Here is a 22,046-nt window from a genome sequence, read left to right as displayed (position 1 = left end):
CCCCATCTGGAAAGTCTGGTGTGCCGGGTGCAAGGTAGGGCCGCGCGGGGGGTGCCACTTCCTTTCCCCCTCTCAGTGGGGCTGGTGGGCGCCTTTCCTTGGTGATGATGTCCCAGAGCTCTAGGGACTCTGCTCCCAGCGCCTTTGTTGTTGTTGAGTCACTACGTTGTGTCTGACTCTTTTGCAAACCCGTGGACTGTAGCCCACCAGGCTCCCTCGTCCATGGGATGGATTTCCCAGGCAAGAGTATTGGAGTGGGTTGCTATTCCCTTCTCCAGGGGATTTTCCCGATTCAGCACCTTTAGTGTGTAATAGCCTCTTCAACACCAAAATAAGCGTCTGAAACGTTGAGTCAGAATCTTGCCGTGAATGGCAGCATGCAGCTTGGGCCACAGACAGCTCCTGGGGCTGGAAACCTGGAGACCTGCATCCCAGTCCCAACTCAGAGAACACTTTCCCAGGTGACCTCGCGCACCTCAGTTTCTCCTTCTGCAAAACAGGGACAGTTATCCACACTGGGCACGTGCCAGGGACGGTTGGGCCTGTACCTCCCTCACGCAGTGCCTCTCGTCAGGCCTGGCTGGAGAAAGCCCGCTCTGGGAGGAGGGCAAAGTCTGCGGGAAGTTTAAAGTTTATCAAGAAATGAGTTATCCATACACAAATCAAAGCCAGCGCCTTCTTCAGTTAGAGGAAAACAAAGTGTCACGTTGTTCTGGGGCTGCCTGGCTGAAGTGCGCCTCCCCCACCCTGCCCATTCGCCTTGTCCCACCCTGCCCCACCCGCACTGAGCAGGTGCTCCTGCGGGTCATAATTCCTGCTCAGGGAAAAATCACTCTGGGACTCTGAGATTGACCTGAAAACCCAAGAAGAGAAATGGATTTGCCCTCAGAGCCCAGAGGCTCGGCCCTGGTCCTCCTCCCGATCCTGACCCTGGATGGAGACTTGATCCCTGAGCCAGCGCCAGACTGAGCTCCGAACCGGATCCAACTCTGACCCTAAAGAGGTCACAGACTGAACTGTGACTCCAGACAGAGGCTGAGCCCTGACCCCAGCTTCAGGCAAAGCTGGGTCATAGGCACACGTGAGAGTGCCCATGGCTTCAGGCAGCCGGAGCTCTAGAGCCTCAGCTAAGTGATTCCCTCCCAGAGGGCCAAGGATGGGGCTTCTGTCCATAGGGATCCGCTCTGAGGTCCCAGCACTCCAGCTCCTGTGCTAGCCTGTTCCTGCCCCTGAGGGAAGCACAGAGTCATGTAACAGGGAGAGGGGCTAAAACTCAGCCAGGGACAGGGCTCGCCCCAGCCTTGCTCTGGCCAAGTACCCTCTGTTGGCAGCCCACTCCAGCAAAGGAGATCAGGGCCAAATATCCAGAAAGAGCTGCATCCTGAGGCCTGTGCATCAGCTATAAGACCCCAGCCCCAGTTATGGACATGCCTGGAGCCATTTTGAGGCAAGGGCTGCTTTCTAGCCTGGCCCCTCCCACTGACCTCAGGAAAAGGCAGCAGTTACTCAGCATCACCACCAGGGGGCACCAGACATAGATGGCACTGAAAAGCCTGTGCGGTCAAGTGCCTTGGGGCTTTTGCTGTGGCTTCGAGGGGTTCTCAGGGAGAAACCCGATAGTCCATTAAAAAAAATCCCACCTGCTTGTAGCGAGAACAGACTCTACCCTGACATCTACAATATCCACTGGTGACAAGGAAAAACTAAACACCAGCTGCTGTGATCTTAATTTTAATTTTACAAGTAGTGCACAAATACATATTTTTTTAAACACTGGAATACTGGAGACAAAGCAACTATTCCATTGCCTACAGTCTATACCTTTCCCGTTTCCTTTTTCTCCATTTTTACAATTTTGATGTGGGAGTTTCCAGACATTAAAAAATGTGTACGTGTATGTATATCTATTTTATGTGCTTAGTCGCTCAGTTGTGTCTGACTCTTTGCGACCCCGTAGATTGTAGCCCGTCAGGCTCCTCTGTCCATGGGGATTCTCCAGGCAAGAATACTGGAGTGGGTTGCCATGGCCTCCTCCAGGGGATCTTCCTAACCCAGGGATGGAACCCAGGTCTCCCACATTGCAGGAGGATTCTTTACCATCTGAGCCGGCAGGGAAGCCCCAAAGGGAATTCCCCTAACATGATAAAGGCCATATATGAAACCCACAGTGAATATCATACTCAATAATGAAAGACTGAAAGTTTTTCCTTAAGGTGAGGAAGAAGACAGGATCTCTACTTTTGCCACTTCTAGTCAGTGGGTACTAGAAGTTCTAGCCAGAATAATTCGGCCAGAAAAAAATAAAGGGCACCTAAATTGGAAAGGAAAAAATAAAATTACCTCTGTTCACAGATGACACAATTAGGTGTCCTGATGTTGAATTCAAAAAACTCAGATCATGGCATCTGGTCCCATCACTTCATGGCAAATAGATGTGGAAACAATGGAAACAGTGACAGACTTTATTTTCTTGGGCTCCAAAATCACTGCAGATGATGACCACAGCCATGAAATTAAAAGATGCGTGCTCCTCGGAAGAAAAGCTATGACAAACCTAGACAGCATATTAAAATGCAGACGCATTACTTTGTCAACAAAGGTATGTCTAGCCAAAGCTGTGGTTTTTCCAGTAGCCATATATGGATGTGAGTGTTGGATCACTGGTGCTTTTAAGGAGATCAAACCAATCAATCCTAAAGGAAATCAGTCCTGAATATTCACTGGAAGGACTGATGCTGAAGGTGAAGCTCCAATAATTTGGCCACCTGATGCAAAGAGTCGATTCATTAGAAAAGACCCTGATGCTGGGAAAGATTGAAGGTAGGAGGAGATGGGGATGACAGAAGATGAGATGGTTGGATGGCATTACTGACTCAATGGATGAGTTTGAGCAAGCTGCAGGAGTTGGTGATGGACAGGGAAGCCTGGCATGCTGCAGTCCATGGGGTCCGAAGAGTCAGACACGACTGAGCAACTAAACTGAAATCACTTTCTGTTACTCTGCCTTTCAGGGAAGCAGAAGTTCCTCAAGTATGTATTTTTGAAATCTTTCCCTGTTGATACAAATAGAATTAGTTTACCCTTTTAATGCTTTATACTAGTCTGTTGTGTGAATATACACATTTTATTTAGCTATTTCATTATCATTGGACTTTTGTGTTGTTTTCTGGGTTTTACTGCGTTTTACAAATGATACTGGGCTTCCCTGGTAGCTCAGTGGTAAATAATCTGCCTGCAATGCAGGAGACTCAGGTTCAATCCCTGTGTTGGGCAGATCCCCTGGAGAAGGAAAGGGCAGCCCATATCAGTATTCTTGCCTGGAAAATCCCATGGACAGAGGAGTCTGGTGGGCTACAGTACATGGGATTGCAAAAGAGTTGGACACGACTTAATGACTAAACAGCAACAACACAAATAATTCTGCCCTCTAGAACAAATATCTAGGAATAGAACTTCTGGTTTATAAGGTAGGTTCACTCATAGATATAAAAGATTATATCTGTCTTTTCAAAGTGTGTGTACCAATGTTCACTCTCATCTGTACAATATAGAAGTACCACTTCCCCAAATAATTCTAAACATCATATTGTCAGACGTAAAATTTTTAGCAATGTGATAAGTAAAAAAGAGTAACTCATTATTTTAATTTTCATTTTCTTGAATATTAGTGATGTTGAGCATTTCTTTATCTGTTCATTGCTTCCATTTTACTTATTTTCTGAATTGCTGTTTATATCCTTTGCTCGTTTTTCTATCGGATTATTTTCCTCTTATTATTAATTTTTAGGTATTTTAAAATGAAGTTTTAATACTATATCTTTATCATTGTTGGTCACAAATATTTTTACCAGTCTGTAGTTTGCTTGAAGTTTTATTTATAGGGTTCTTTCTTGAACATATATATTTATTAATGCCAATGTGCTCAAACTTACTACTCTTTTCTTTATGATTTCTTTTTATGTAGAAAAAGTTTCTCTTCTTCTGAGGTTGTAAAAACAAATTTGCATTTTTGGAAAAAGTCTTACTGCTTTATAGTTTGGACTTTAAGCCTTCTAGAATTTATATTTCATCAATGTGAGCTAAAGAGCTAATCTTATATTTTCCATCCAAAGAATTGATTATTCTAACTTTCTTTGCTGAGACTCCAGCCTCGTAACATGTTCTCTGTGAGTTATGCTCTGTATGAGGTTCTCTGTAGGCCTTTCCTTTTCTGCTTATTCCAGAAACCCAATAAGGAAGGTATCATGCCAGTTTTTCAATGAAAAACTGAGGTTCAGAAAGGCTAAATAACTTGCCCAAGGTCACACACGCTGTGTGTGTGAGACAGACCTGTTTATGTCTGCCATTGAACTCCAAGTGGTGGAGTCAAACTTTGAACCCTGAGCAGATACAGAAATAGCTGGAGATGGAAGTTCAATGACCCCGGCCCATTCAGAAGGGATAGTGGGCCTGGGGGAAGCGAGGAACACAATTAAATCAGGGTCTCTCAACCTTAATTCTATTGACCTTTGGAGTGGATAATTCTTCAGGTGGTTGTGGGGGGCCATCCTGTGCGTGGTAGGATTTTAACAGCACCCCAGTTTTTATAGTTTTTATCCTTTACATAATATTAGTACCTTGCCACATCTCCTCCCCGCCCCTGACTGCTGGCTGTGACACTGAAAACTGTCTCTAGGCATTGACAAATAGATAAAAATCAGTAGTAGCATTAATATCAATTATTAACCCTCAGTAACACCAGTTGATGTTAATTATCAACTGTGATCGATTGCAGATTTTATCCTTGGACTGTTGCCTCTCTGTAGCTGGGGATGGAGGCTCTGGCTTTCCTTTTAAGCTACACCTGCTCGGTGCTCTGTGTCTGGCATTGATCCTTACTGAGCCTGTTAACAGAGGGGCTCTGCATCACCCTGCAAATGTGCAAGCTTGGTGTGATTGAGCCCTGCCCCAGGTCACGGCCGAGGACATGAAGACGCTCGTACAAGGGCAGGAGTGTCTGGGGCTGGGGGTGCTTCTCTCTTTCCTTTCAAAATATTTTTCTTTGTTGGTGATGAGCACAAATGGAAAAACACAGCCCTGCTGATGTAAAATGATTCCTCAGTCCAGATGTGGCAGGGACGAGGAGCTCCATCATTCATGATTGGCGTCAGGCTGGAAACGTGTGTCAGAGTCCCGCCTGACAAGCTCTGGGATTGCAGACCTGCACACAGAAGGCAATGGCACCGCACTCCAGTACTCTTGTCTGGAAACTCCCATGGATGGAGGAGCCTGGTGGGCTGCAGTCCATGGGGTCGCTACGAGTCAGACACGACTGAGCGACTTCACTTTCACTTTTCACTTTCATGCATTGGAGAAGGAAATGGCAACCCACTCCAGTGTTCATGCCTGGAGAATCCCAGGGACGGGGGAGCCTGGTGGGCTGCCGTCTATGGGTTCGCACAGAGTTGGACACGACTGAAGTGACTTAGCAGCAGCAGCAGCAGCACACAGATGGCGGGGCCCACCAGGTACTGGCACCTTCAGGACGCTTGAAGATCTAATGTGATTTCCAGACGCCCCAGTGCTCTGCAAGGTTCTGGGCAATTTAGAACACTGTTTCTAGCCTGGCCAACTGAGATCCCTCATTTTAAAGTCTGAAACTATAATAAAAATGACAGGGTAATGAATATTCAAATTAATCTGAGCTGCTATGTAGGTTCTCTTGTTTCTGCCCCTGATAACACTGGTTTTGCCCCACTCAGGATGGCTTAGCTACGTGAATCTTCTTGCATGCTTCCTGTTTTTCCCTGTTTCCATATGGACTTCTGAAGAGACTTTGACAAGCCCCCATGTAAAGTCCAGAGCCTGGATCTCGTCAGACTTCACCTCGCCATCCAGACTGGTATCCTTGCTGGGAACAGAGACAAGATTTTGCTGAAACTACTATCTTCACGACCAGCCCATGGGGGTGCATGGGGACTTCATGATTGCACTTCCTTTTCTAAGATTCCTATTTTCCAGACTCTACTGACACCCTACCCACTTCTGCTGGGTCCCCAGGGCTCCGAACCCATCCTTCAGGCCTGTGGATGAGGGCTGAGATCACAACCAAACTGGGCTCCCTGAGTGTGAACTCAGGCCTTCTTCTTTGCTGAGTCTCCTTCATTTGGGGGGAATCTTTCCACGGTGGAGCCTCAGAGGGCTGGGCTCAGAGAAGAAAATTATAAAGAATATTGACCTACTGGGGCAAGAGCTGTCCTGTGGCTGCCATTTGTCTGTGACCTTGGTAATGTTAGGACAGACATGGGCAGACTTACAAAGTCAACCCCTCCCCCCGGGAATGAGTTCTACCCTGAGCCTGTGGCGGAGCTGGGCACGGTGTTCTGTAATCCTGGTGAATATTCAGTGGGTTCTGTTCCCTTCACTGGCTCCTGTCTATGCAGACAGCCAGCTGGGAAGGAGAAGCAGAGGGCGTGCTGGCAGCAGTACAACGGGACAGTGGAAGGAGCGCAGGGCCACCGAGGCTGACCCAGGCAGCCGTCGCCGAGCTCCCACCATGGGCAGCAGGATGTGGGGCGCCTGCGTCCTCTGCTTGCTGGGCCCCTTGCCAATCGTGAGTAGCCAGCTCAGACCCTCCTGCCCCCGCACTGAGCTTGAGATATGGGAACCGCTGGGCCATCCTGGGGCTCACTGCCCTTCCCCGGCGCAGGAGTCTTTCTACTAAGCAGTCTGGTGGCCTGGCTTGGAGAACTCCTGACACCTGCGGTCCCCACGTCTCCTTCCCCTCCCTTCCAGGCAGCCTGCTCATCCCTGGGGACCTCTGACAGCAAAACGTCCTTCCTGGAGTTGAACTGAGTTCAACTGCCCATTGCATCCCCCAGGGCCTGTCTGCACCCTCGGGGCCGCAAGACTCTGTCCTAAAACAGTATCTCTGCCTCCCTTTCACACCCTGAGTCTTCTCCACACCTCCTTCTCTGACAAGCTTGCAGAGCCCTCCCAGTCCCCATGATCCCCGGAGCCACTTGATTGAGTTGCTTCCTTTGAAGACGGTGTGGCCAGGGATTGAGTGTGTCTGGGTAGTAAGTGAGAAGTTGCTCCCCTTTCCCACATCTGGGAGCCTCTCCCTCGCAGGGCACACCCTGGGCCCTGAGCAGCTTTCCACAATCAGGTACAGTCCCAAGGCCTAGAAGGATAGGGAGCAGGCTGCCAGGAGGGGCCCTCTCTGAATGTTTTGTGTACTTTCCCAGAGTTTAATGCAAGTGATAGTGACTTGGGGACCAGGATGGGAGACACAGTCCCAGATTGGAAGCTGTGGCTCCCAGGGTCTCCTGTGAGCTCACAGGACTGAGGTTGCCCTCTTCCTCCATTGGCTTGTGTGTGAGTGTGTGTGTGTTTGACAATGTGTGTGCATATGTGTGAGTGTATGTATGTGTGAGTGTGTATGTGTGGCTGGGGCCGCACCTGCTCTTTGTGCACAGCCTTTGGGCTTGGATACCGGTGCTGTGAATTCGCCATGTGACCTAGGTAAGTCCCTTCCTGAGCCTCACTTGTCTCTTTTGTAAAAGAAGAAAATAACATCTGCCCCCCAGGGCTATTGTGCCTGGAGAAGGGTCTGACTTGCCAGAGGCTGGGCCTGCGGTGCATCATGGGTGACTTCTATTTCCCTCCCCGCACTGCACAGAGTGGGGCTTCCTCCCTCTCATCTGTGTGCACCCCACAGGAAATGCTTTATTCTAGAAGGGGGACTGAGATCCTGTGGGGGTCACTCAGTCACTGGTGCCAGGGTCAGGGTTAGCACTAAACCCCAGTCTCCCGGTGTGGCCTCTGTCCTGCACAGAGCCCAGGTCAGCGATAGCCATGGTCAGCCAGGCCAAGGTATGCAGGATGACAGTCTCCCCTCAGGAGGAGTGGGGTCCTGGACATGGGCCAGATGATCCCTTGTCCCACAGTGAGTTGGGAATCCAACCGGAGTATTGGGATAAGTCTTGGAATGATCCACGTCTTCTCACCCCTAGCAGTTTCCACCTGTGACCACACATCTGGGTCATGAGTCGAGCTTCCCTGAATTTTTCTTCCCCTGGGAAGTGTGGTGGCTGTCTGTTTCTCCTTTTGACAGGAGGCTTCCCACCAGGGGCCTTAGTTCCCTTGGCCTCGGTGGTCCCATAGTCAGGCCCTGAGAAGGCGTCTCAGGGAAGGATGGGATTGTAGATGTGGAGGGGGAGGGGGGCGGATGGAGCCCATGGTCTCATATCAGGCCCCGCCCTCCCCATCTACCCCCTTGTGGACAATCAGACTGCTGTGTGGACATGTGGGAGAGGTAAGACTGGGGCTCTCCTCTGAGGTGGCCCTAGGCTCACTGAGTCCTGGGAAGAAGCCAAGAGGTGCTCCCAGATTGGAGATCCAGAGCCCGGCTGCAGGTGGAATCTGCATCGTGAGGTCCCAGGGCCCAGGCAGGAGATGGCAGAGCTGAGCCCAAGTTGGCTTTGGGGGAGTGGGGTCAGCCGGCCAGGACTGGGGTGTCCTCCCTTGCAGGGGTGGGTCTGCTGGGGGTGACCCTCCTTACTGGTCAGGGTCTCCAGGTCCTCTCCTAGCCCACTGGCCTTTGGGTCCCTTCCATGTGGTCACCTACTGTCGACTGCCCCCATTCTAGTGTTTGAAGTCTCTGACCCCAGCCACTGTCTCACACCCACTATGCTTTTGCTGCACCTGGGTTTCTGTCAAAGGACACTAGGAGTTAATGAACCACCTGCTGACATGGACTCTGTGCCAGACACTGGGGGCTTTTTTGTGCATGTGGATGTGAGGATGGCCACAGGCAGGGCTCTCCCCTCACGCAGCTCAGGTACATCTGCCCACTCTCTTGTCTGGGCATGTTCTAAAAATATGCTCCTTTCTCTTCAAATGTTTGGCTCAAACGCCACCTCCTCAGTCCTTGTGAGAGGGGCCATGCCCTCATAGTGCTTGCCCGGCCCTTGCTCAGTTTGTATTAGATGTATTAGGACCAAGTGTTAACTCCTTTCCTCACCACACTCTTCCCTGGTAAGTCCTTGGGGACAGAAATCTACACTGATTGAATTTGATGTGCATGTTGGATTCAAACGTGGGCTGTGGATCCATGTTCACAGTGTAAGGAGCATGTCTTGTAAAGCTAAGTTCCTTCACATGTGTCTGTGTGGGGCTGTGCCCTGTTGGATGGTCAGCTTTTCTCCAGTCTGGGGAAGTGGGAGGGAGAGGTGTTAAGAATTCCTGCCTTTGACTCAAGCTCCCTGGAGAACTTGTTAAAATGGGAAGTCCTAGATCCAGCCATGCTGCTGCTGCTAAGTCGCTTCAGTCGTGTCCGACTCTGTGTAACCCCATAGATAGCAGCCCACCAGGCTCCCCCGTCCCTGGGATTCTCCAGGCAAGAACACTGGAGTGGGTTTTATGCACTGGAGTGCATAAAAGTGAAAAGTGAAAGTGAAGTCGCTCAGTCGTGTCCGACCCTCAGGGACCCCATGGACTGCAGCATTCCAGGCTCCTCCGTCCATGGGATTTTCCAGGCAAGAGTACCGGAGTGGGGTGCCATTGCCTTCTCCAGATCCAGCCATAGATCTCTGCGTATTCTTGGCTCCACTCCAGTTGATCTCTGGCTGGGTTAGAGGCACACTTTCAGAAATACTGCTAGAGGGTTTCCAGAAAAGCAGCTTGCTTCCTAGCTGATCACAGAGATCATTCCCTGTAAATGATCCACAGGCACCAGGCTCTGGGAAATTCCTAAAACCTAATTCTTCCTGATTGTTGGGCTACACATCAAAGCAGTTATCCCTCCATCTATCATCCATTACCCATCCATCTCTATGTGCATCCCATGCCCTTATCCATCCACCCATCCACCATGTATCCAGTCATCCAGCCATCTATGTGTGCTAAGTCGCTTCAGTCAGATTCTTTGCGACCCCTTGGGCTGTAGCCCACCAGGCTCCTCTGTCCATGGGATTCTCCAGGCAAGGATATCAAAGTGGATTGCCATGCCCTCCTCCAGGGCATCTTCCTGACCCAGTGATCTCACCCGTATCTCTAACATCTCCTGCATTGGCAGCCAGGTTCTTTATCACTAGCACCACCTGAGAAGTCCATCTATCTATATTTTGTATGTATAGTCACTCATTCTACCAGCCAGCCGCACAGTTACCCATTCATCCATTCATCCATGAAGACTTATTCATCTGCTCCTTCACCTCACTCATGGAAAGAAAAAAAAGCCACTGAACGGCTGCATTGTTGAGCTGACCACCCCCATACCATCCTCTGAAGACTTTTACTTAATGTGTCTCAGAATTGACTTCCATGAGTTGAAAAGGGGAAGCCTTTGTCCAAATCTCCGTCTATTCTCCCTCCCTCCCTGCTTGCCTGACCTTCATCCAAATGGCCATTGCGTTTCTTTGATGAACCTGGTCCTTGTACCTAACTAAGAGCCCAGCCAAGGAAACGAATCAGGCTTTACCTCTGTCCTCAGGTCATTTGACCAGCAAGCCTGGAAGGAACACACAGCTGGCTTGGCTCATGTCATTCATCCTCTGCTGCACAGGTCCTGGGCCACGTGCACCCAGAGTGTGATGTCATCACTCAGCTGAGAGAGGACGAGCAAGCATGTCTACAAGCTGCTGAAGGGATGCCCAACTCCACCTTGGGTACGGGGCTGGGGAGGGAGGAGGTGGCTCGTCATGGGTTTCTCCACCTCCTCCAGTCTCACCGCTCAGGACGGTGGACAAGCCTGGCCCTGGGCTGAGTCCCTCCTGCTCCCACCTCGCTGTCTAGGCTGCCCCAGAATCTGGGACGGGCTGCTGTGCTGGCCGATGGCGGGCTCCGGAGAGTGGGTGAGCCTCCCCTGCCCGGCTTTCTTCTCTCACTTCAGCTTGGAGCCAGGTGAGGGGTGCTGGCGGTGGAGATGGGGGAAGAGCTGAGGCAAGGTGGTTTTCTCAGGCAGTGGCAGAATGTGGTGGCCACGTCCTGGCTTTGGAGTCAGGCAGACCTGGATTGAGCACCTCCTTACCCTTTCTTGTCTTTCTCTGTGAACTTGGATGAGTCAGTTACTCTCCCTGAGACTCAGCTTCCTGACCTCCTGTGACCTGGGGAGAACAAGAGCGCTGGCTGCACAGAGGGTGTGGTTGGGTCTGAGAGTGCTGTGCTTGGGGTCAGGCACTGAACACTTGTTCTCTGGGTGTGAGCAGGAGGTGTGAGAAGGAGGACTGGCCATGGGGATGGAGAGGCAGAGTCAGTCTCCCCATAAGATGCTGCCAGTTGCTTTGTGGGGGAGAGCGGAAGGGCAGCCATGCTCTGCCTCACCTCCCTGGCCTGGGTGTCTGGGGTGGATGGTTCCTCCGGTGGCAGAGAGGGCCTCCTTTCCTTAGGATGCTGGGGACCCAGTTCGCTACTCTGCTCCAAGGAAACAGAAGCTCTCAATTAACGGAAGGTGAGTCTGAGGCCAGAAAGGAAGGTCCCAGAAGGTGTCCCAAGCAGGCAGAACACCAGGCCTCTGGAGAAAAGGCTCCCCTCTCTCTGCTGTAGAGATGAGCTGTCTCTGCAGACTCGACCAGGGTCACTCCCGGCTCCCCCACCTTCCTGGGAAGAGGGGGGAGTCGTCCTGATCACATCTCAGCTTCCCCGGCTCCCTTGCCTCCTAGGGGCTGTGAAGAGGGACTGCACCATTGCAGGCTGGTCGGAGCCCTTCCCGCCTTATCCTGAGGCCTGCCCTGTGCCCCTGGAGCTGCTGACTGAGGAGGTGAGAGGCTCGTCACGGATGTTTGTGTGGCTGGTAGACTGCACAATGGCAGAGGCTGCCACTTCCATTGAAGTTGGCGGGTCGGAATATGAATGATAGCACACTTGTGGAAGATGGCTGGAAGAGAGGGAGTGAGAATTAGAAGAGAGCAAGTGTTAACTTGCTCCAGAGCGACAGGTGGGCTACGCTGCTGGGAGGAAGAGGGAGGCAGAAGGCAGGGTGGGCAGTGTTACCTGGCCGGTGTCTCCTTGACACCCTCTGTGCCCAGGCTCCAGGACTGGGAGCTGGGGGTGGTTCCGGGAAACAAAGGCTCTGAGTTGTTCTGGGCAAGGACCACTGCAAAAGCTGCCTGCCCTCTCTGGTCCTCAGTCTGTGGAGTGGTGTGCATGGCTGTGGGAGAGCGAGGGAAACCCAATGAAGGGAGTGACTCCTACCCCAGCAGCACACTCCCTGCTTCCAAAGTGAGCAGTGCCTTGGCACGTCGCTTCCATTCCCATAACCCCATAGCTCTCTCCCTCCAGCCCTGAAGGCAGAGCATGAGTCTGACAGTCTTTCAGACAAAAAGACTGAGTCAGGGAGAGGCAGTCAGGGGTGATTGCCTGCATCCCTCAGGGGAGCTGGGTCCCCGATCAATCCCCTCCCCGCAAGGCTACACCTTCTGTCTCCATCTCCGGGGTCCAGGCTGAGTTGATTGATTCAAATACTTGTTTGTGGAAAGAGCTCAGCCTTGAAGCTGTCCCTGCTGTCCACTTTATTTGAGGATGTCGTGTTCCCAAGCTGATGAGCAAGCTGGATGTCAATAAACAAGCCCAGTTTCCTCCTGAGCTTTGTCACTCCCCAGGGACGCACAGTTTCTGTGGAAGCTTCTTTCCCCCCATCTCCCAGCAGCAGCTAGAGTTAAGCATCTTGATCCTCGTCCTCCCCCCACCCCCGCTTCCCTCCCCTGTCCTGCTCGCTCACTAGCCTACAGGCTGTAAACAGACTCCAAAGGGAGCTTGCCTTGGTCCCCACAGACACCCCTGCCCGCACACTGACAGTTTGGGGGTAGAATTGAAAGCGTCACCTGCTTGATGGTCAAGCCTCCCTTTCCTCAGAGGCCCCGTTGCTGAGATTCCCTCTGCCTCCACCCTCCCCAGAAATCCTACTTCTCCGCGGTAAGGATCGTCTACACCATGGGCCACAGCGTCTCGGCTGCAGCCCTCCTAGTGGCCATCATCATCCTGGTCGCTCTCAGGTTTGCCATCCTCATTCCCTGCTCCAGAACCTTCCCTGCCTCCCCGTCATCCACAGGACCAAACTTGATCTTCCACCTGGATGTTAAAGACGTTCCCAGGGCTACTGTGGCCATTTTAACTTCTCCTTTCGCTTTCCTCATGAGTGGACCCATCCCTTTATACCCTAGGATTGCTCCCACCTCTACATCTTTGCTCTGGGGAACTTATTCAGTTTCCTTGGAGTGCCTGCCTCCTTTACCCCTCAAATCTGTTCGTATTCAAAGCTCAGTTCTCATATGCCTTAAAGAATCCTCTTTGTCTCTTCTGTGAAGCTGTGAAGCCCTTCTTGACTGTTTCCAGCCTTTGGTTGTTGCCCTCCTAAAGCCTTCTCCAGCCTGGCCTGAGCTGTTGTCTCCTGGGAATGAGCCTCGTTTCTTTGATTATCCGGGGGTGGAGGGTGGGGGTCCCCTGTCTTTTCTGCCTCTGTCCTCCACATAATGAGCTCCCTGAAGGCAGGGAACTGATGTTTTCCATCCCTTCACCTGCACTGAGCCTGGCTGTCCTACAACGTTAAAGCTGAAGCCTCACATTCAGTGCAATGGATCCAATCTGATAAAAGCCAATCCAAGCCCATGTGATTCACCTCCCTCCTGCTCAGCCTCCCCAAGCTTGCTCTCCCTCCTTGCCTCCTGTTTGCCTCACCCCTCCCACTCCCTCCAGGAGGCTCCACTGCCCCAGGAACTACATCCACACCCAGCTGTTCACCACCTTTATCCTCAAGGCGGCAGCTGTGTTCCTGAAGGACGCCACCCTCTTTCCCCGGGAGAACATGGACCACTGCAGCTTCTCCACTGTAACAGTCGTGGGTGGGGGTGCTGGTGTGGGCAGGGAGGTTGGATTAGAGATGTCAGCCCGTGCAGTCCAGTGGGCTGACCCCGGGGCTCTGGCTTTGCCAAGGACAGAGCGGGAAAGCACCCCTCCCCCTTCCCGCCCCTCCTTGGGGTCAAGTCCTAAATCCTCTTGTGCCCAGCCCCGTCATTCCCTTGGTCCACTCTCTGCTCCATATTCTGTGTTCTGGTTTCATTCCCCATCCCAGAGCCCAACCCAGAGCACACTTCACTCCGCTCATGCTTTCCATCTCACACTTCTTCTGGGCTCGGTCTGTGCTGGGTGTGGGTGTCAGGGGCTGGACAAATCCAGGTCCTTTCTTCAAGAAGCACCCAGGATGCCTAAGGGGACAGATTGCACCAGATTACAGGACCACCGGGTAGAGGGAGCCGAAAGCTGGGAGAGAACAGGAGAGGGCTTTAGGGAGGAGGTGGCTTTGGAGCTCTGGGGTGCGGGGAACGGGCAGCAATGATGCGGAGGGAGTGGGGAGGACCAGGGTGAAGCAGCTCTCACAGACAGGAGAAGCTGGGGCTGCTCCAGGAAACAGGGAAGCCATCATGGGGGTGGGGAGGTGGACAAATGAGGGGAGGCCAAAACTAAAAGAAGCTGCGCGGAGTGTGGGCAGCTCTTACTAGGTTTCCTGACACTGGACCGGAAATGAATAGATACATGAATGGACAAACCAACAGATGACCTTCATTCCTTAATGTAAGAAACAATAATAGCATATATATTTAGTGCTTAGGTACCAGGCGTTATGCTAAGGGCTTTACATGCATTGTCTCGTTTTCTTTCCTATGTATATTTTCATTTTAGTTCCATTTGTAGATGAGGGATAGTTGGGAGGCCACCCCGGCTGCTGAGTGGTGGGAATGGGGCCAAGCGCTCAGAGCCCTCGCCTCTGAGCTCAGAGTCAAGCGCTCTGCCACCCAACCGATGAGCAGAATCACTCAGTGAATGAGTGATGCATGCGTGCATGCGCGCACCTGTGCAGGATGGAGCTCTGCAAGAGTAAATGGCGTTCCGTAGCCTCAGCTCTAGGGGCAGACTTGTGCTCGGGAGGGATGGCGAGCTAGTGTCAGTAAAAATGGTAGCAATTTGTATACAGGGTTTCCAGTTAATCCTTATGATGAGACCATGAGTTAGGGGTTGGAAGTTTTTCATTTTATATGTGAAAAGTTAAGGTGTGGGTGGGTTACCCAGATGATAAACTTGAAGCCAGGCTCTCTGGATCCCAAATCTGCACTCTTCACCACCACGTTATATTGCCACATCCCCGCGGCGGTAGCCTGAAGTGGAAGAGACCGGGGGTAGGGAGCTTGAGGGGGCTCCGGTGGGCGTCCTGGCTCTGAGGCACCCAGGCCCCGGCCCACAGGTCCTGTGCAAGGCTTCTGTGACCGCCTCTCATTTCGCTACCATGACCAACTTCAGCTGGCTGCTGGCAGAAGCTGTGTACCTGACCTGCCTCTTAGCCTCCACATTGCCCAGCACAAGGAGGGTCTTCTGGTGGCTGGTTCTCGCTGCCTGGGGTGAGCACAGAGGGCTGGTTTGGGCACCATGGTGGGGGGGCTGTGGAGTGGATGGAGGATTGGGGATGACCAGGGAGCTCACTCATGATGACCCCAAGGCCCAGAGAGGGGAAGGACGGCTGTAGCCGTGCAGCGAGTGTTGAGATCAGGACCAGGTCCCCTGCCCCGGGGCTCTCACAGGGTCCTGCCTTCACAGTGCCCTGTGTAACTGGTGGTGGTGGTGGTGGGAGGTGGGCACAGGATGCTGACCCTTACTCATGTCTTTTCTGTACCCCCACAGGGCTTCCTCTGCTCTTCACCAGCATGTGGGTGGGTTGCAAGTTGGCCTTTGAAGATGTTGCGTGAGTTTGGGCTGTCCCTTCATCACACCTGTACTGGGTCCTGATGGGGCATGGATTGGATGCTCGGGCGATGAGGCTGTCCTCCAGGCTGGGATGAGAAGGAGGGGGTCCCTGGTCCTGACTTCAGGAACTCCCAGGGTTGGGTGGGGGTGGGGAAGAGCGGGAGGCACAGTCCATGGATAACACAGAAGAGGCTTGAGCCTGGGCGGGAAGGGGGCACAGGGTCTCAGGTTTAGGGATCTCAGGGGATAGGGGCTGTAAGTAGGAACCTTCCAGAACAGGGGAAGTGTTGGGGCCACAAGAAAGCAGCAAACACGACTGATTTTTGAGAAACTCACCCACCTTGGTGAAGGGAGAGGGTGAGCCCCTCTTGAATTAGGGTGTCCCCTTGGAAAGGGCTTAAATGTCTCTAGGAGATAAGGCTGGCTGGGGGTAAGGTGAGGCTATAAGGATAGAATTCTAGAGGGAGGAGCCTAGAGCGGTAGGTAGAGGGAAGAGAGGAGAGAGGAGCAGGGGTACCCCAGAAAAGGGCTTCCCAGCATCTGCGCCCCTGCCACCCGGCCATCAGTCCAGGCCTGCCCTCTCTTCAGGTGCTGGGACCTGGACGACAGCTCCCCCTACTGGTGGATCATCAAAGGACCCATCGTCCTCTCTGTTGGGGTCAGTGCCTGAGGCCAGTGTCCTCTGTATTATTCAGCCAATCTCCCTGGGCCTACCGAGCAGCCATACGCAGCAGGAAACATGACTCCAGGCTGGGAGTCTGGGCATCTTGGGTTCGAGCCTGACTCAACCACATGTGCTCTGTGAGGCCTTCTCTGGACCTCAGTGGTGAAAGTCGCTCAGTCGTGTCTGACTCTTTGTGACCCCATTGACTGTACAGTCCATGGAATTCCCCAGGCCAGAATACTGGAGTAGGTAGCCTTTCCCTTCTCCAGGGGATCTTCCCAACCCAGGGATCGAATCCAGGTCTCCCGCATTGCAGGCGGATCCTTTACCAGCTGAGCCACAAGGGAAGCCCATGAATAGCCCATTGGAAAAATCAGAGCTCAGGCTTCTTCTAACTCAGAATTTGGATGAGTCTGGTGGCCTGGTTGCAGATCACCTACCATTGCAGTGAGGCCTGGCTGGGGGCGTAGAAGGAGCAGCAGCTGAAACCCCTACCTTGCCCACACTCAAGGCAAGGCAGCCAGGACTGGTTTGCATGGCCTGGGTGAATGCACACATCTTTGTCTATTTTTTAATTGTGCAAGTGAAGGCCACACGCTTTTTAGAAGAGCCTGAGAGGTGCTGGAAGCAGTCCCACTTTTGGCCTGGGACTGGAGGAGGGCCTGAGCCCAGGATCCCCTGAGCACCATGTCAGACCTCCCAGTCTCCAGGTGATAAGGTCACGAGCAATGACTTGCACATCCTGGCCCTCAAAGACCTGAGGTTTCTAGTCCCCAAAGAGGTCCTACCCCAAGCCATTTGGGTCACTCCTGCCACTTGCCTTCCATCTTCCTGCACCTCCATTTCCAGGTGAACTTTGGGCTTTTTCTCAATATTATCCGTATCCTGCTGAGGAAACTGGAGCCAACTCAGGGCAGCCTCCACACCCAGACTCAGTACTGGTAACATATGTGTGTGTATGTGTGTGTCATGTGGGTGTGTGTGTATGTGTTTCAGGAAATTCTGGGGACATAACTGGTGCAGGAGTCAAATGGTTCTTTTTTATTCGCAATTAGATGTCCATCATCTTGGTTCTGTGCTTCTCCCCAGGTTCCCAGAGAGAGAATAGATCTGGTCCTTAGCCTCCAGTGGAACACAATATAGGAAGAATGGGGGTCCCAAACAGCCAGTTAGCAACCCACATTGTGGGCGATGAGTGAGGAGATCAATTTCTATGGGAGCTTGTGGAAGGAGATCCTTTCTAAATGGATCGTGGGGTTGGAGTACAATCTGGGAGGACTTTCTGGAAGAGGTGTCCTTGAATTAGACTTTGAAAGATGCATAGACTTGACTGGGTTAAATTGAGACCAGAGCACTTGAGAGAGAGAACAGCAGAATACAGGCCTTGTCTTCTTATGCAGGCGTCTCTCTAAGTCAACGCTTCTCCTCATTCCGCTGTTTGGAATCCACTATGTCATTTTCAACTTCCTGCCTGACAGTGCTGGGCTGGACATCCGCCTCCCCCTAGAACTGGGACTGGGCTCTTTCCAGGTGAGAGTCCCCACAGTACTCTCTCCTTCCCTCTGAGTCTTTGGGTGGGAGGGGAGTGCTGCTGTCCACAGGGTTGGTTGATTTCATGGAAGATGAGGGTGACTAGACTGGTTATTCTTCCTTCCAGGTACGTATTCATCTATTCAGCAGTCCCTCTGTTTGTCATTTTATATCCACCTATCTATCCATTCACCTATCCCTGAATCTGTCTACCCATCCTTCCGTACACCAATCCATCCACTCTATTCAACATTTTGTTGTTGTTTAGTTCCTCAGTCATGTCCAACTCTTTGCGACCCCATGGACTGTAGCACGCCAGGCCTCCCTGTCCATCACCAACTCCTGGAGCTTGCTCAAACTCATGACCATTAAGTTGGTGATGCCATCTAATCATCTCACAAATTCAGCATTTACTGAGCCCCTATTATGTGCCAGGCTCTGTGCTCAATACTGGGGGATGCAGAAATAAATAAAATCAGAGAAACGGGCCATCAGGCCAATGATAAAGCTTTTGAATGCTTGCTACGGCAATTGCATATGACAGTATGCCTGGCAGATAGTAATGTGATGAATACGTCTACTTTGCATTTTCCCAGAGACCTGGCCCAGGTCACAGCCTGTTGGGGGGTGGGCGAAAAGGCAGCAGAAGACTGCAGACATCTGAGGCCAGGCCAGCGTGATGGGGTCTTTTCTGTTTGACCCCACAGGGCTTCATTGTCGCTATCCTGTACTGCTTCCTCAACCAAGAGGTATGTGACTCAGACTATCCTTATTCTTTAAGCCTTTCCTCCCACCACTCCTAAGCCTGCCTCCCTCCTGTCCAGCCCCTGTAAATCCCACCTCAGGCCATAACTTGAGTCCTGCAATCCTTGTGGGACTCTGTCCTGAGTTTCTGCATCAAGCTTAACCTGAATACTTCCTGTGAGCATCTTTTATCCATCCTTCCTCTGGTCTTGGCGAAGCTTACTATCCGTTCATCATGAGGTAGAAAAGCCTCTCAGGGATTAGAAGAGGGATGTAGGGGCTGAGGGGCTAAAAGGGGTCCCTCCGTTCTGTATTCCTAAAATTGAACATTAGAGAGAGTTGGGGGAAGGAGTAAGTCAGATCTTAGAGAGACAGAGAGAAGACACAGAGGAAACAACAAAGTCTAAGGTAGACACACAAAGCCTAGGAAAATAGATTCAGGCGAAAGACAGAGAAGATGCTGGAGAGCAGAGGCAGGGGTGCTGAGAGAGACGACCTGGAGGAGAGATACGCAAAAAGAGCAGACCAAACAGGCGAACACACACATGAACAGCCAGAATGTCCCTGTCCTGCGGCAGTCGCTCAGTCATGTCTGACTCTTTCCCTGCGGCTCCTCTGTCCATGGGATTTTCTAGGCAAGAATACTGGAATGTGTTGCCATTCCCTTTTCCAGGGGATCTTCCTGACACAAGGATCAAACCCAAGTCTCCTGAATTGCAGGCAGATTCTTTTTTTTTTTTTTGGCCACTTTATTATTATTATTTTTTAATTTAAGGATAATTGCTTTACAGAATTTTTTTTTTTTTCTGTCAGACAGCAAGAATCAGCCATAGGTACACCCATCAGGCCTCCCTCCTGAACCTCCCTCCCCATCCCACCCTTCTAGATTGTCACAGAGCCCCTGCTTGAGTTCCCTGAGTCATACAGCAAATTCTCATTGGCTACCTATTTTACCTACGGTGTTGTAAGTTTCCATGTTACTCTCTCCATGCAGGCAGATTCTTTACTGTCTGAGCCACCAGCAAAGTCCCTATAGACCGAATAGATGGTGCCAGTGCACTTGTAGAATTATGGAGATATGGCAGAGAGGAGTAAATCATAACATCCGACCTGGAAGACACTTCACGTTTTTCCCTTCGGACAGACTTGCTATATGGGCAGTAGTGGGAGGATTTAACTCAGCTCCCGCGACAACCAGGTGCTTCGGCTGTGTGCACGGGCGACTCATGGGCTCCCTCTGGTGGCCACGGATTTATGGTGGGCTCAGTACTCTTGCCTGGAAAATCCATGGACCGAGGAGCCTGGAAGGCTGGAGTCCATGGGGTCGGCTAAGAGTCGGACACGACTGAGCGACTTCACTTTCACTTTTCACTTTTCACTTTCATGCATTGGAGGAGGAAATGGAAACCCGCTCCAGTGTTCCTGCCTAGAGAATCCCAGGGACGGTGGAGCCTGATGGGCTGCCCTCTATGGGGTCGCACAGAGTCGGACACGACTGAAGAGACTTAGCAGCAGCAGCTGTTCTGCTGGAGACCTGGGTACACAGACCTGTCTGCCAGCTGTGGAGCATTGCTACCCCTTACCTGACACTTCTGTCTCTTATTGGCTCCCTCTCCTCTGACATTCTTTGTTCCCACTAGCCTCTCTGAGTCTCCTGCAGACTTATCTGGGATCTGGGAGCAAACACAGGACTTCCATACCTGCCTGTAATGGCTCATGGGCCCTGGGCTACTTGGAGAGGACAGAGTACTTATCTTTTGGCCAGAAACTCAAGAAAACACCCATAATTGTCTTTAAGTGGGCCAAGACAAAAGCAGTACTAAAAGACAGAGAAGGAGCCAAAGGGAGTGGTCAGAAATACTTGCAGGAAGGAGGAAGTAGTATCCTCTAGAGGTAGTACTTAGCTGTGGCTGTGGCCAACTATAGCTTCTCCTGCTGCAGGAAACCCCTGTCTCAGTTTCTCCTGCATGGCCTCCCCTGGCACCCTCAACCCCACTGGGGCTGAATAAAGAACTGGCAGTGGGACCCTCCTAACACCCTCCCTCTTGTTCTTGGAGGTGAGGACTGAGATCTCACGGAGATGGCATGGCTACGATCCTGAACTTCTGCCAGCCCGGAGGACTCATATCAAGTGAGGACTCGAGGGTGAAGGTGCTGACATCTGTGTGTTAGGCTGGTCACAGCCTGCGACTGGAGCCCACACCTGAACTTGGGCAGCTACCTGGGTCTACCACCCTCCACAGCATCCCATGGGAACCCTCATGCTTCCACCCAGCACTTCTTTCCTGTCTCTTCGTTCCTGACTCTTTTTCCCGGGTCCTTGTGTGTCCGCTCCTATTCTTCTCATGTCCCTCCTCCTAGAATCTGGGCCACAGCCCAAGGCCAGAGGAGCCAATAAACCTGTAAACGCATAGCTGCGTTAGAGTGACCCTGTCTGCCTCTGCGGGGGAGGGACCTGTAAGCTTTGTTCGGACCCTGGTGCTGGTGTGCATCTATCCCGTCTCCGTTCCTGTCACATCCCCATCACGGTCTGTGCACGGTCTCTTATTTAATTCATTAAAAAAAATATATGTTCTCTTTTGTCTCTGCTTCCATTCCCCTCTTCTACAGGCAAACATTCCACTGTGTTAAATGCGAATACTTGTTTCTGTGTTCTTGCAAAACACGTAGTGTTGTGTGTCTCCGTACTTTAAATTTACATAAATGCTGTCGGTTATATGCCTCATCCTGCTTCTAATGTTTTTCCTCTCAGCACAGTACTTTCAAGAGAGCCACCCGTGTTGCCATGTGCCCATCTGGTGGCTTGTTTTGACTGCCTTATGGTGCCACATGGTGTCACCAGCCACGTGTGACCATCCCATCTTCCCCCGCCTCTAGGTGACTGTTCACGTGCCCTCTCATCCCCAGGCCGGGGAGCCTTTCATCGGGACACATTCTGGGGAGTGAAAGCTGTGCCAGTTCAGCTGATATGCCTTTTCTTAACGCGACAGAGTGTTTCCAGATTGCACTCCAGAACTGCCAGCGAGATCTCCACTCCCACCAGCAGCTCCACCAACACTTGGCATTACCCAGCTTTTCAATGTTTGCAAGTCAAATGCGTGTACGGTGACATCTCCTTGTTGTTTAAATTTACATTCCTCTGATAACTAATGAGCGAGCATCTCTTCTCTTCTTGTGCCTGTTAGCCTTTTAGGTTTGGCCTTCTGGAAAATGCTCGAATTTCTCTCTTTACTTTTCTCTAGGGTGGAGGTTCCTCAGTTCTAGGTTTTTCTCTTATGTCTTCTCCGTTGCTTGCCCTCCTGTGTCCCCAGCCTGCTTCTTCCTCCCAAGTCCTCTGCCCAAGTGCTGCCCCCGAAGTAAGGCAACATGCTTTTCTTCCTTTAGTTTCAAATCA

The 22,046-nt window shown here is 51.7% G+C and overlaps 1 protein-coding gene across 1 annotated transcript; it reads left to right on the top strand.

Annotated features, from left to right (window-relative positions):
* The first annotated feature begins 6,535 nt into the window (after positions 1 to 6,535).
* On the top strand, positions 6,536 to 20,787 carry GHRHR (growth hormone releasing hormone receptor). Its single transcript, XM_068973000.1, has 13 exons — positions 6,536 to 6,592; positions 10,547 to 10,649; positions 10,777 to 10,884; positions 11,643 to 11,740; positions 12,877 to 12,974; positions 13,675 to 13,807; positions 15,218 to 15,371; positions 15,652 to 15,712; positions 16,303 to 16,372; positions 17,228 to 17,319; positions 17,779 to 17,908; positions 18,616 to 18,657; positions 20,710 to 20,787. Exons 1-13 carry the CDS (start codon positions 6,536 to 6,538, stop codon positions 20,785 to 20,787), a joined length of 1,224 nt encoding a protein of 407 aa, XP_068829101.1.
* The last annotated feature ends 1,259 nt before the right edge of the window (positions 20,788 to 22,046 follow it).

Source organism: Capricornis sumatraensis, chromosome 5 (assembly GCF_032405125.1).
Source record: "Capricornis sumatraensis isolate serow.1 chromosome 5, serow.2, whole genome shotgun sequence".
NCBI lineage: Eukaryota > Metazoa > Chordata > Mammalia > Artiodactyla > Bovidae > Capricornis > Capricornis sumatraensis.
The sequence above is the reverse complement of the archived record's forward strand: the minus strand, read 5'-3'. Positions and strand labels throughout refer to the sequence as shown.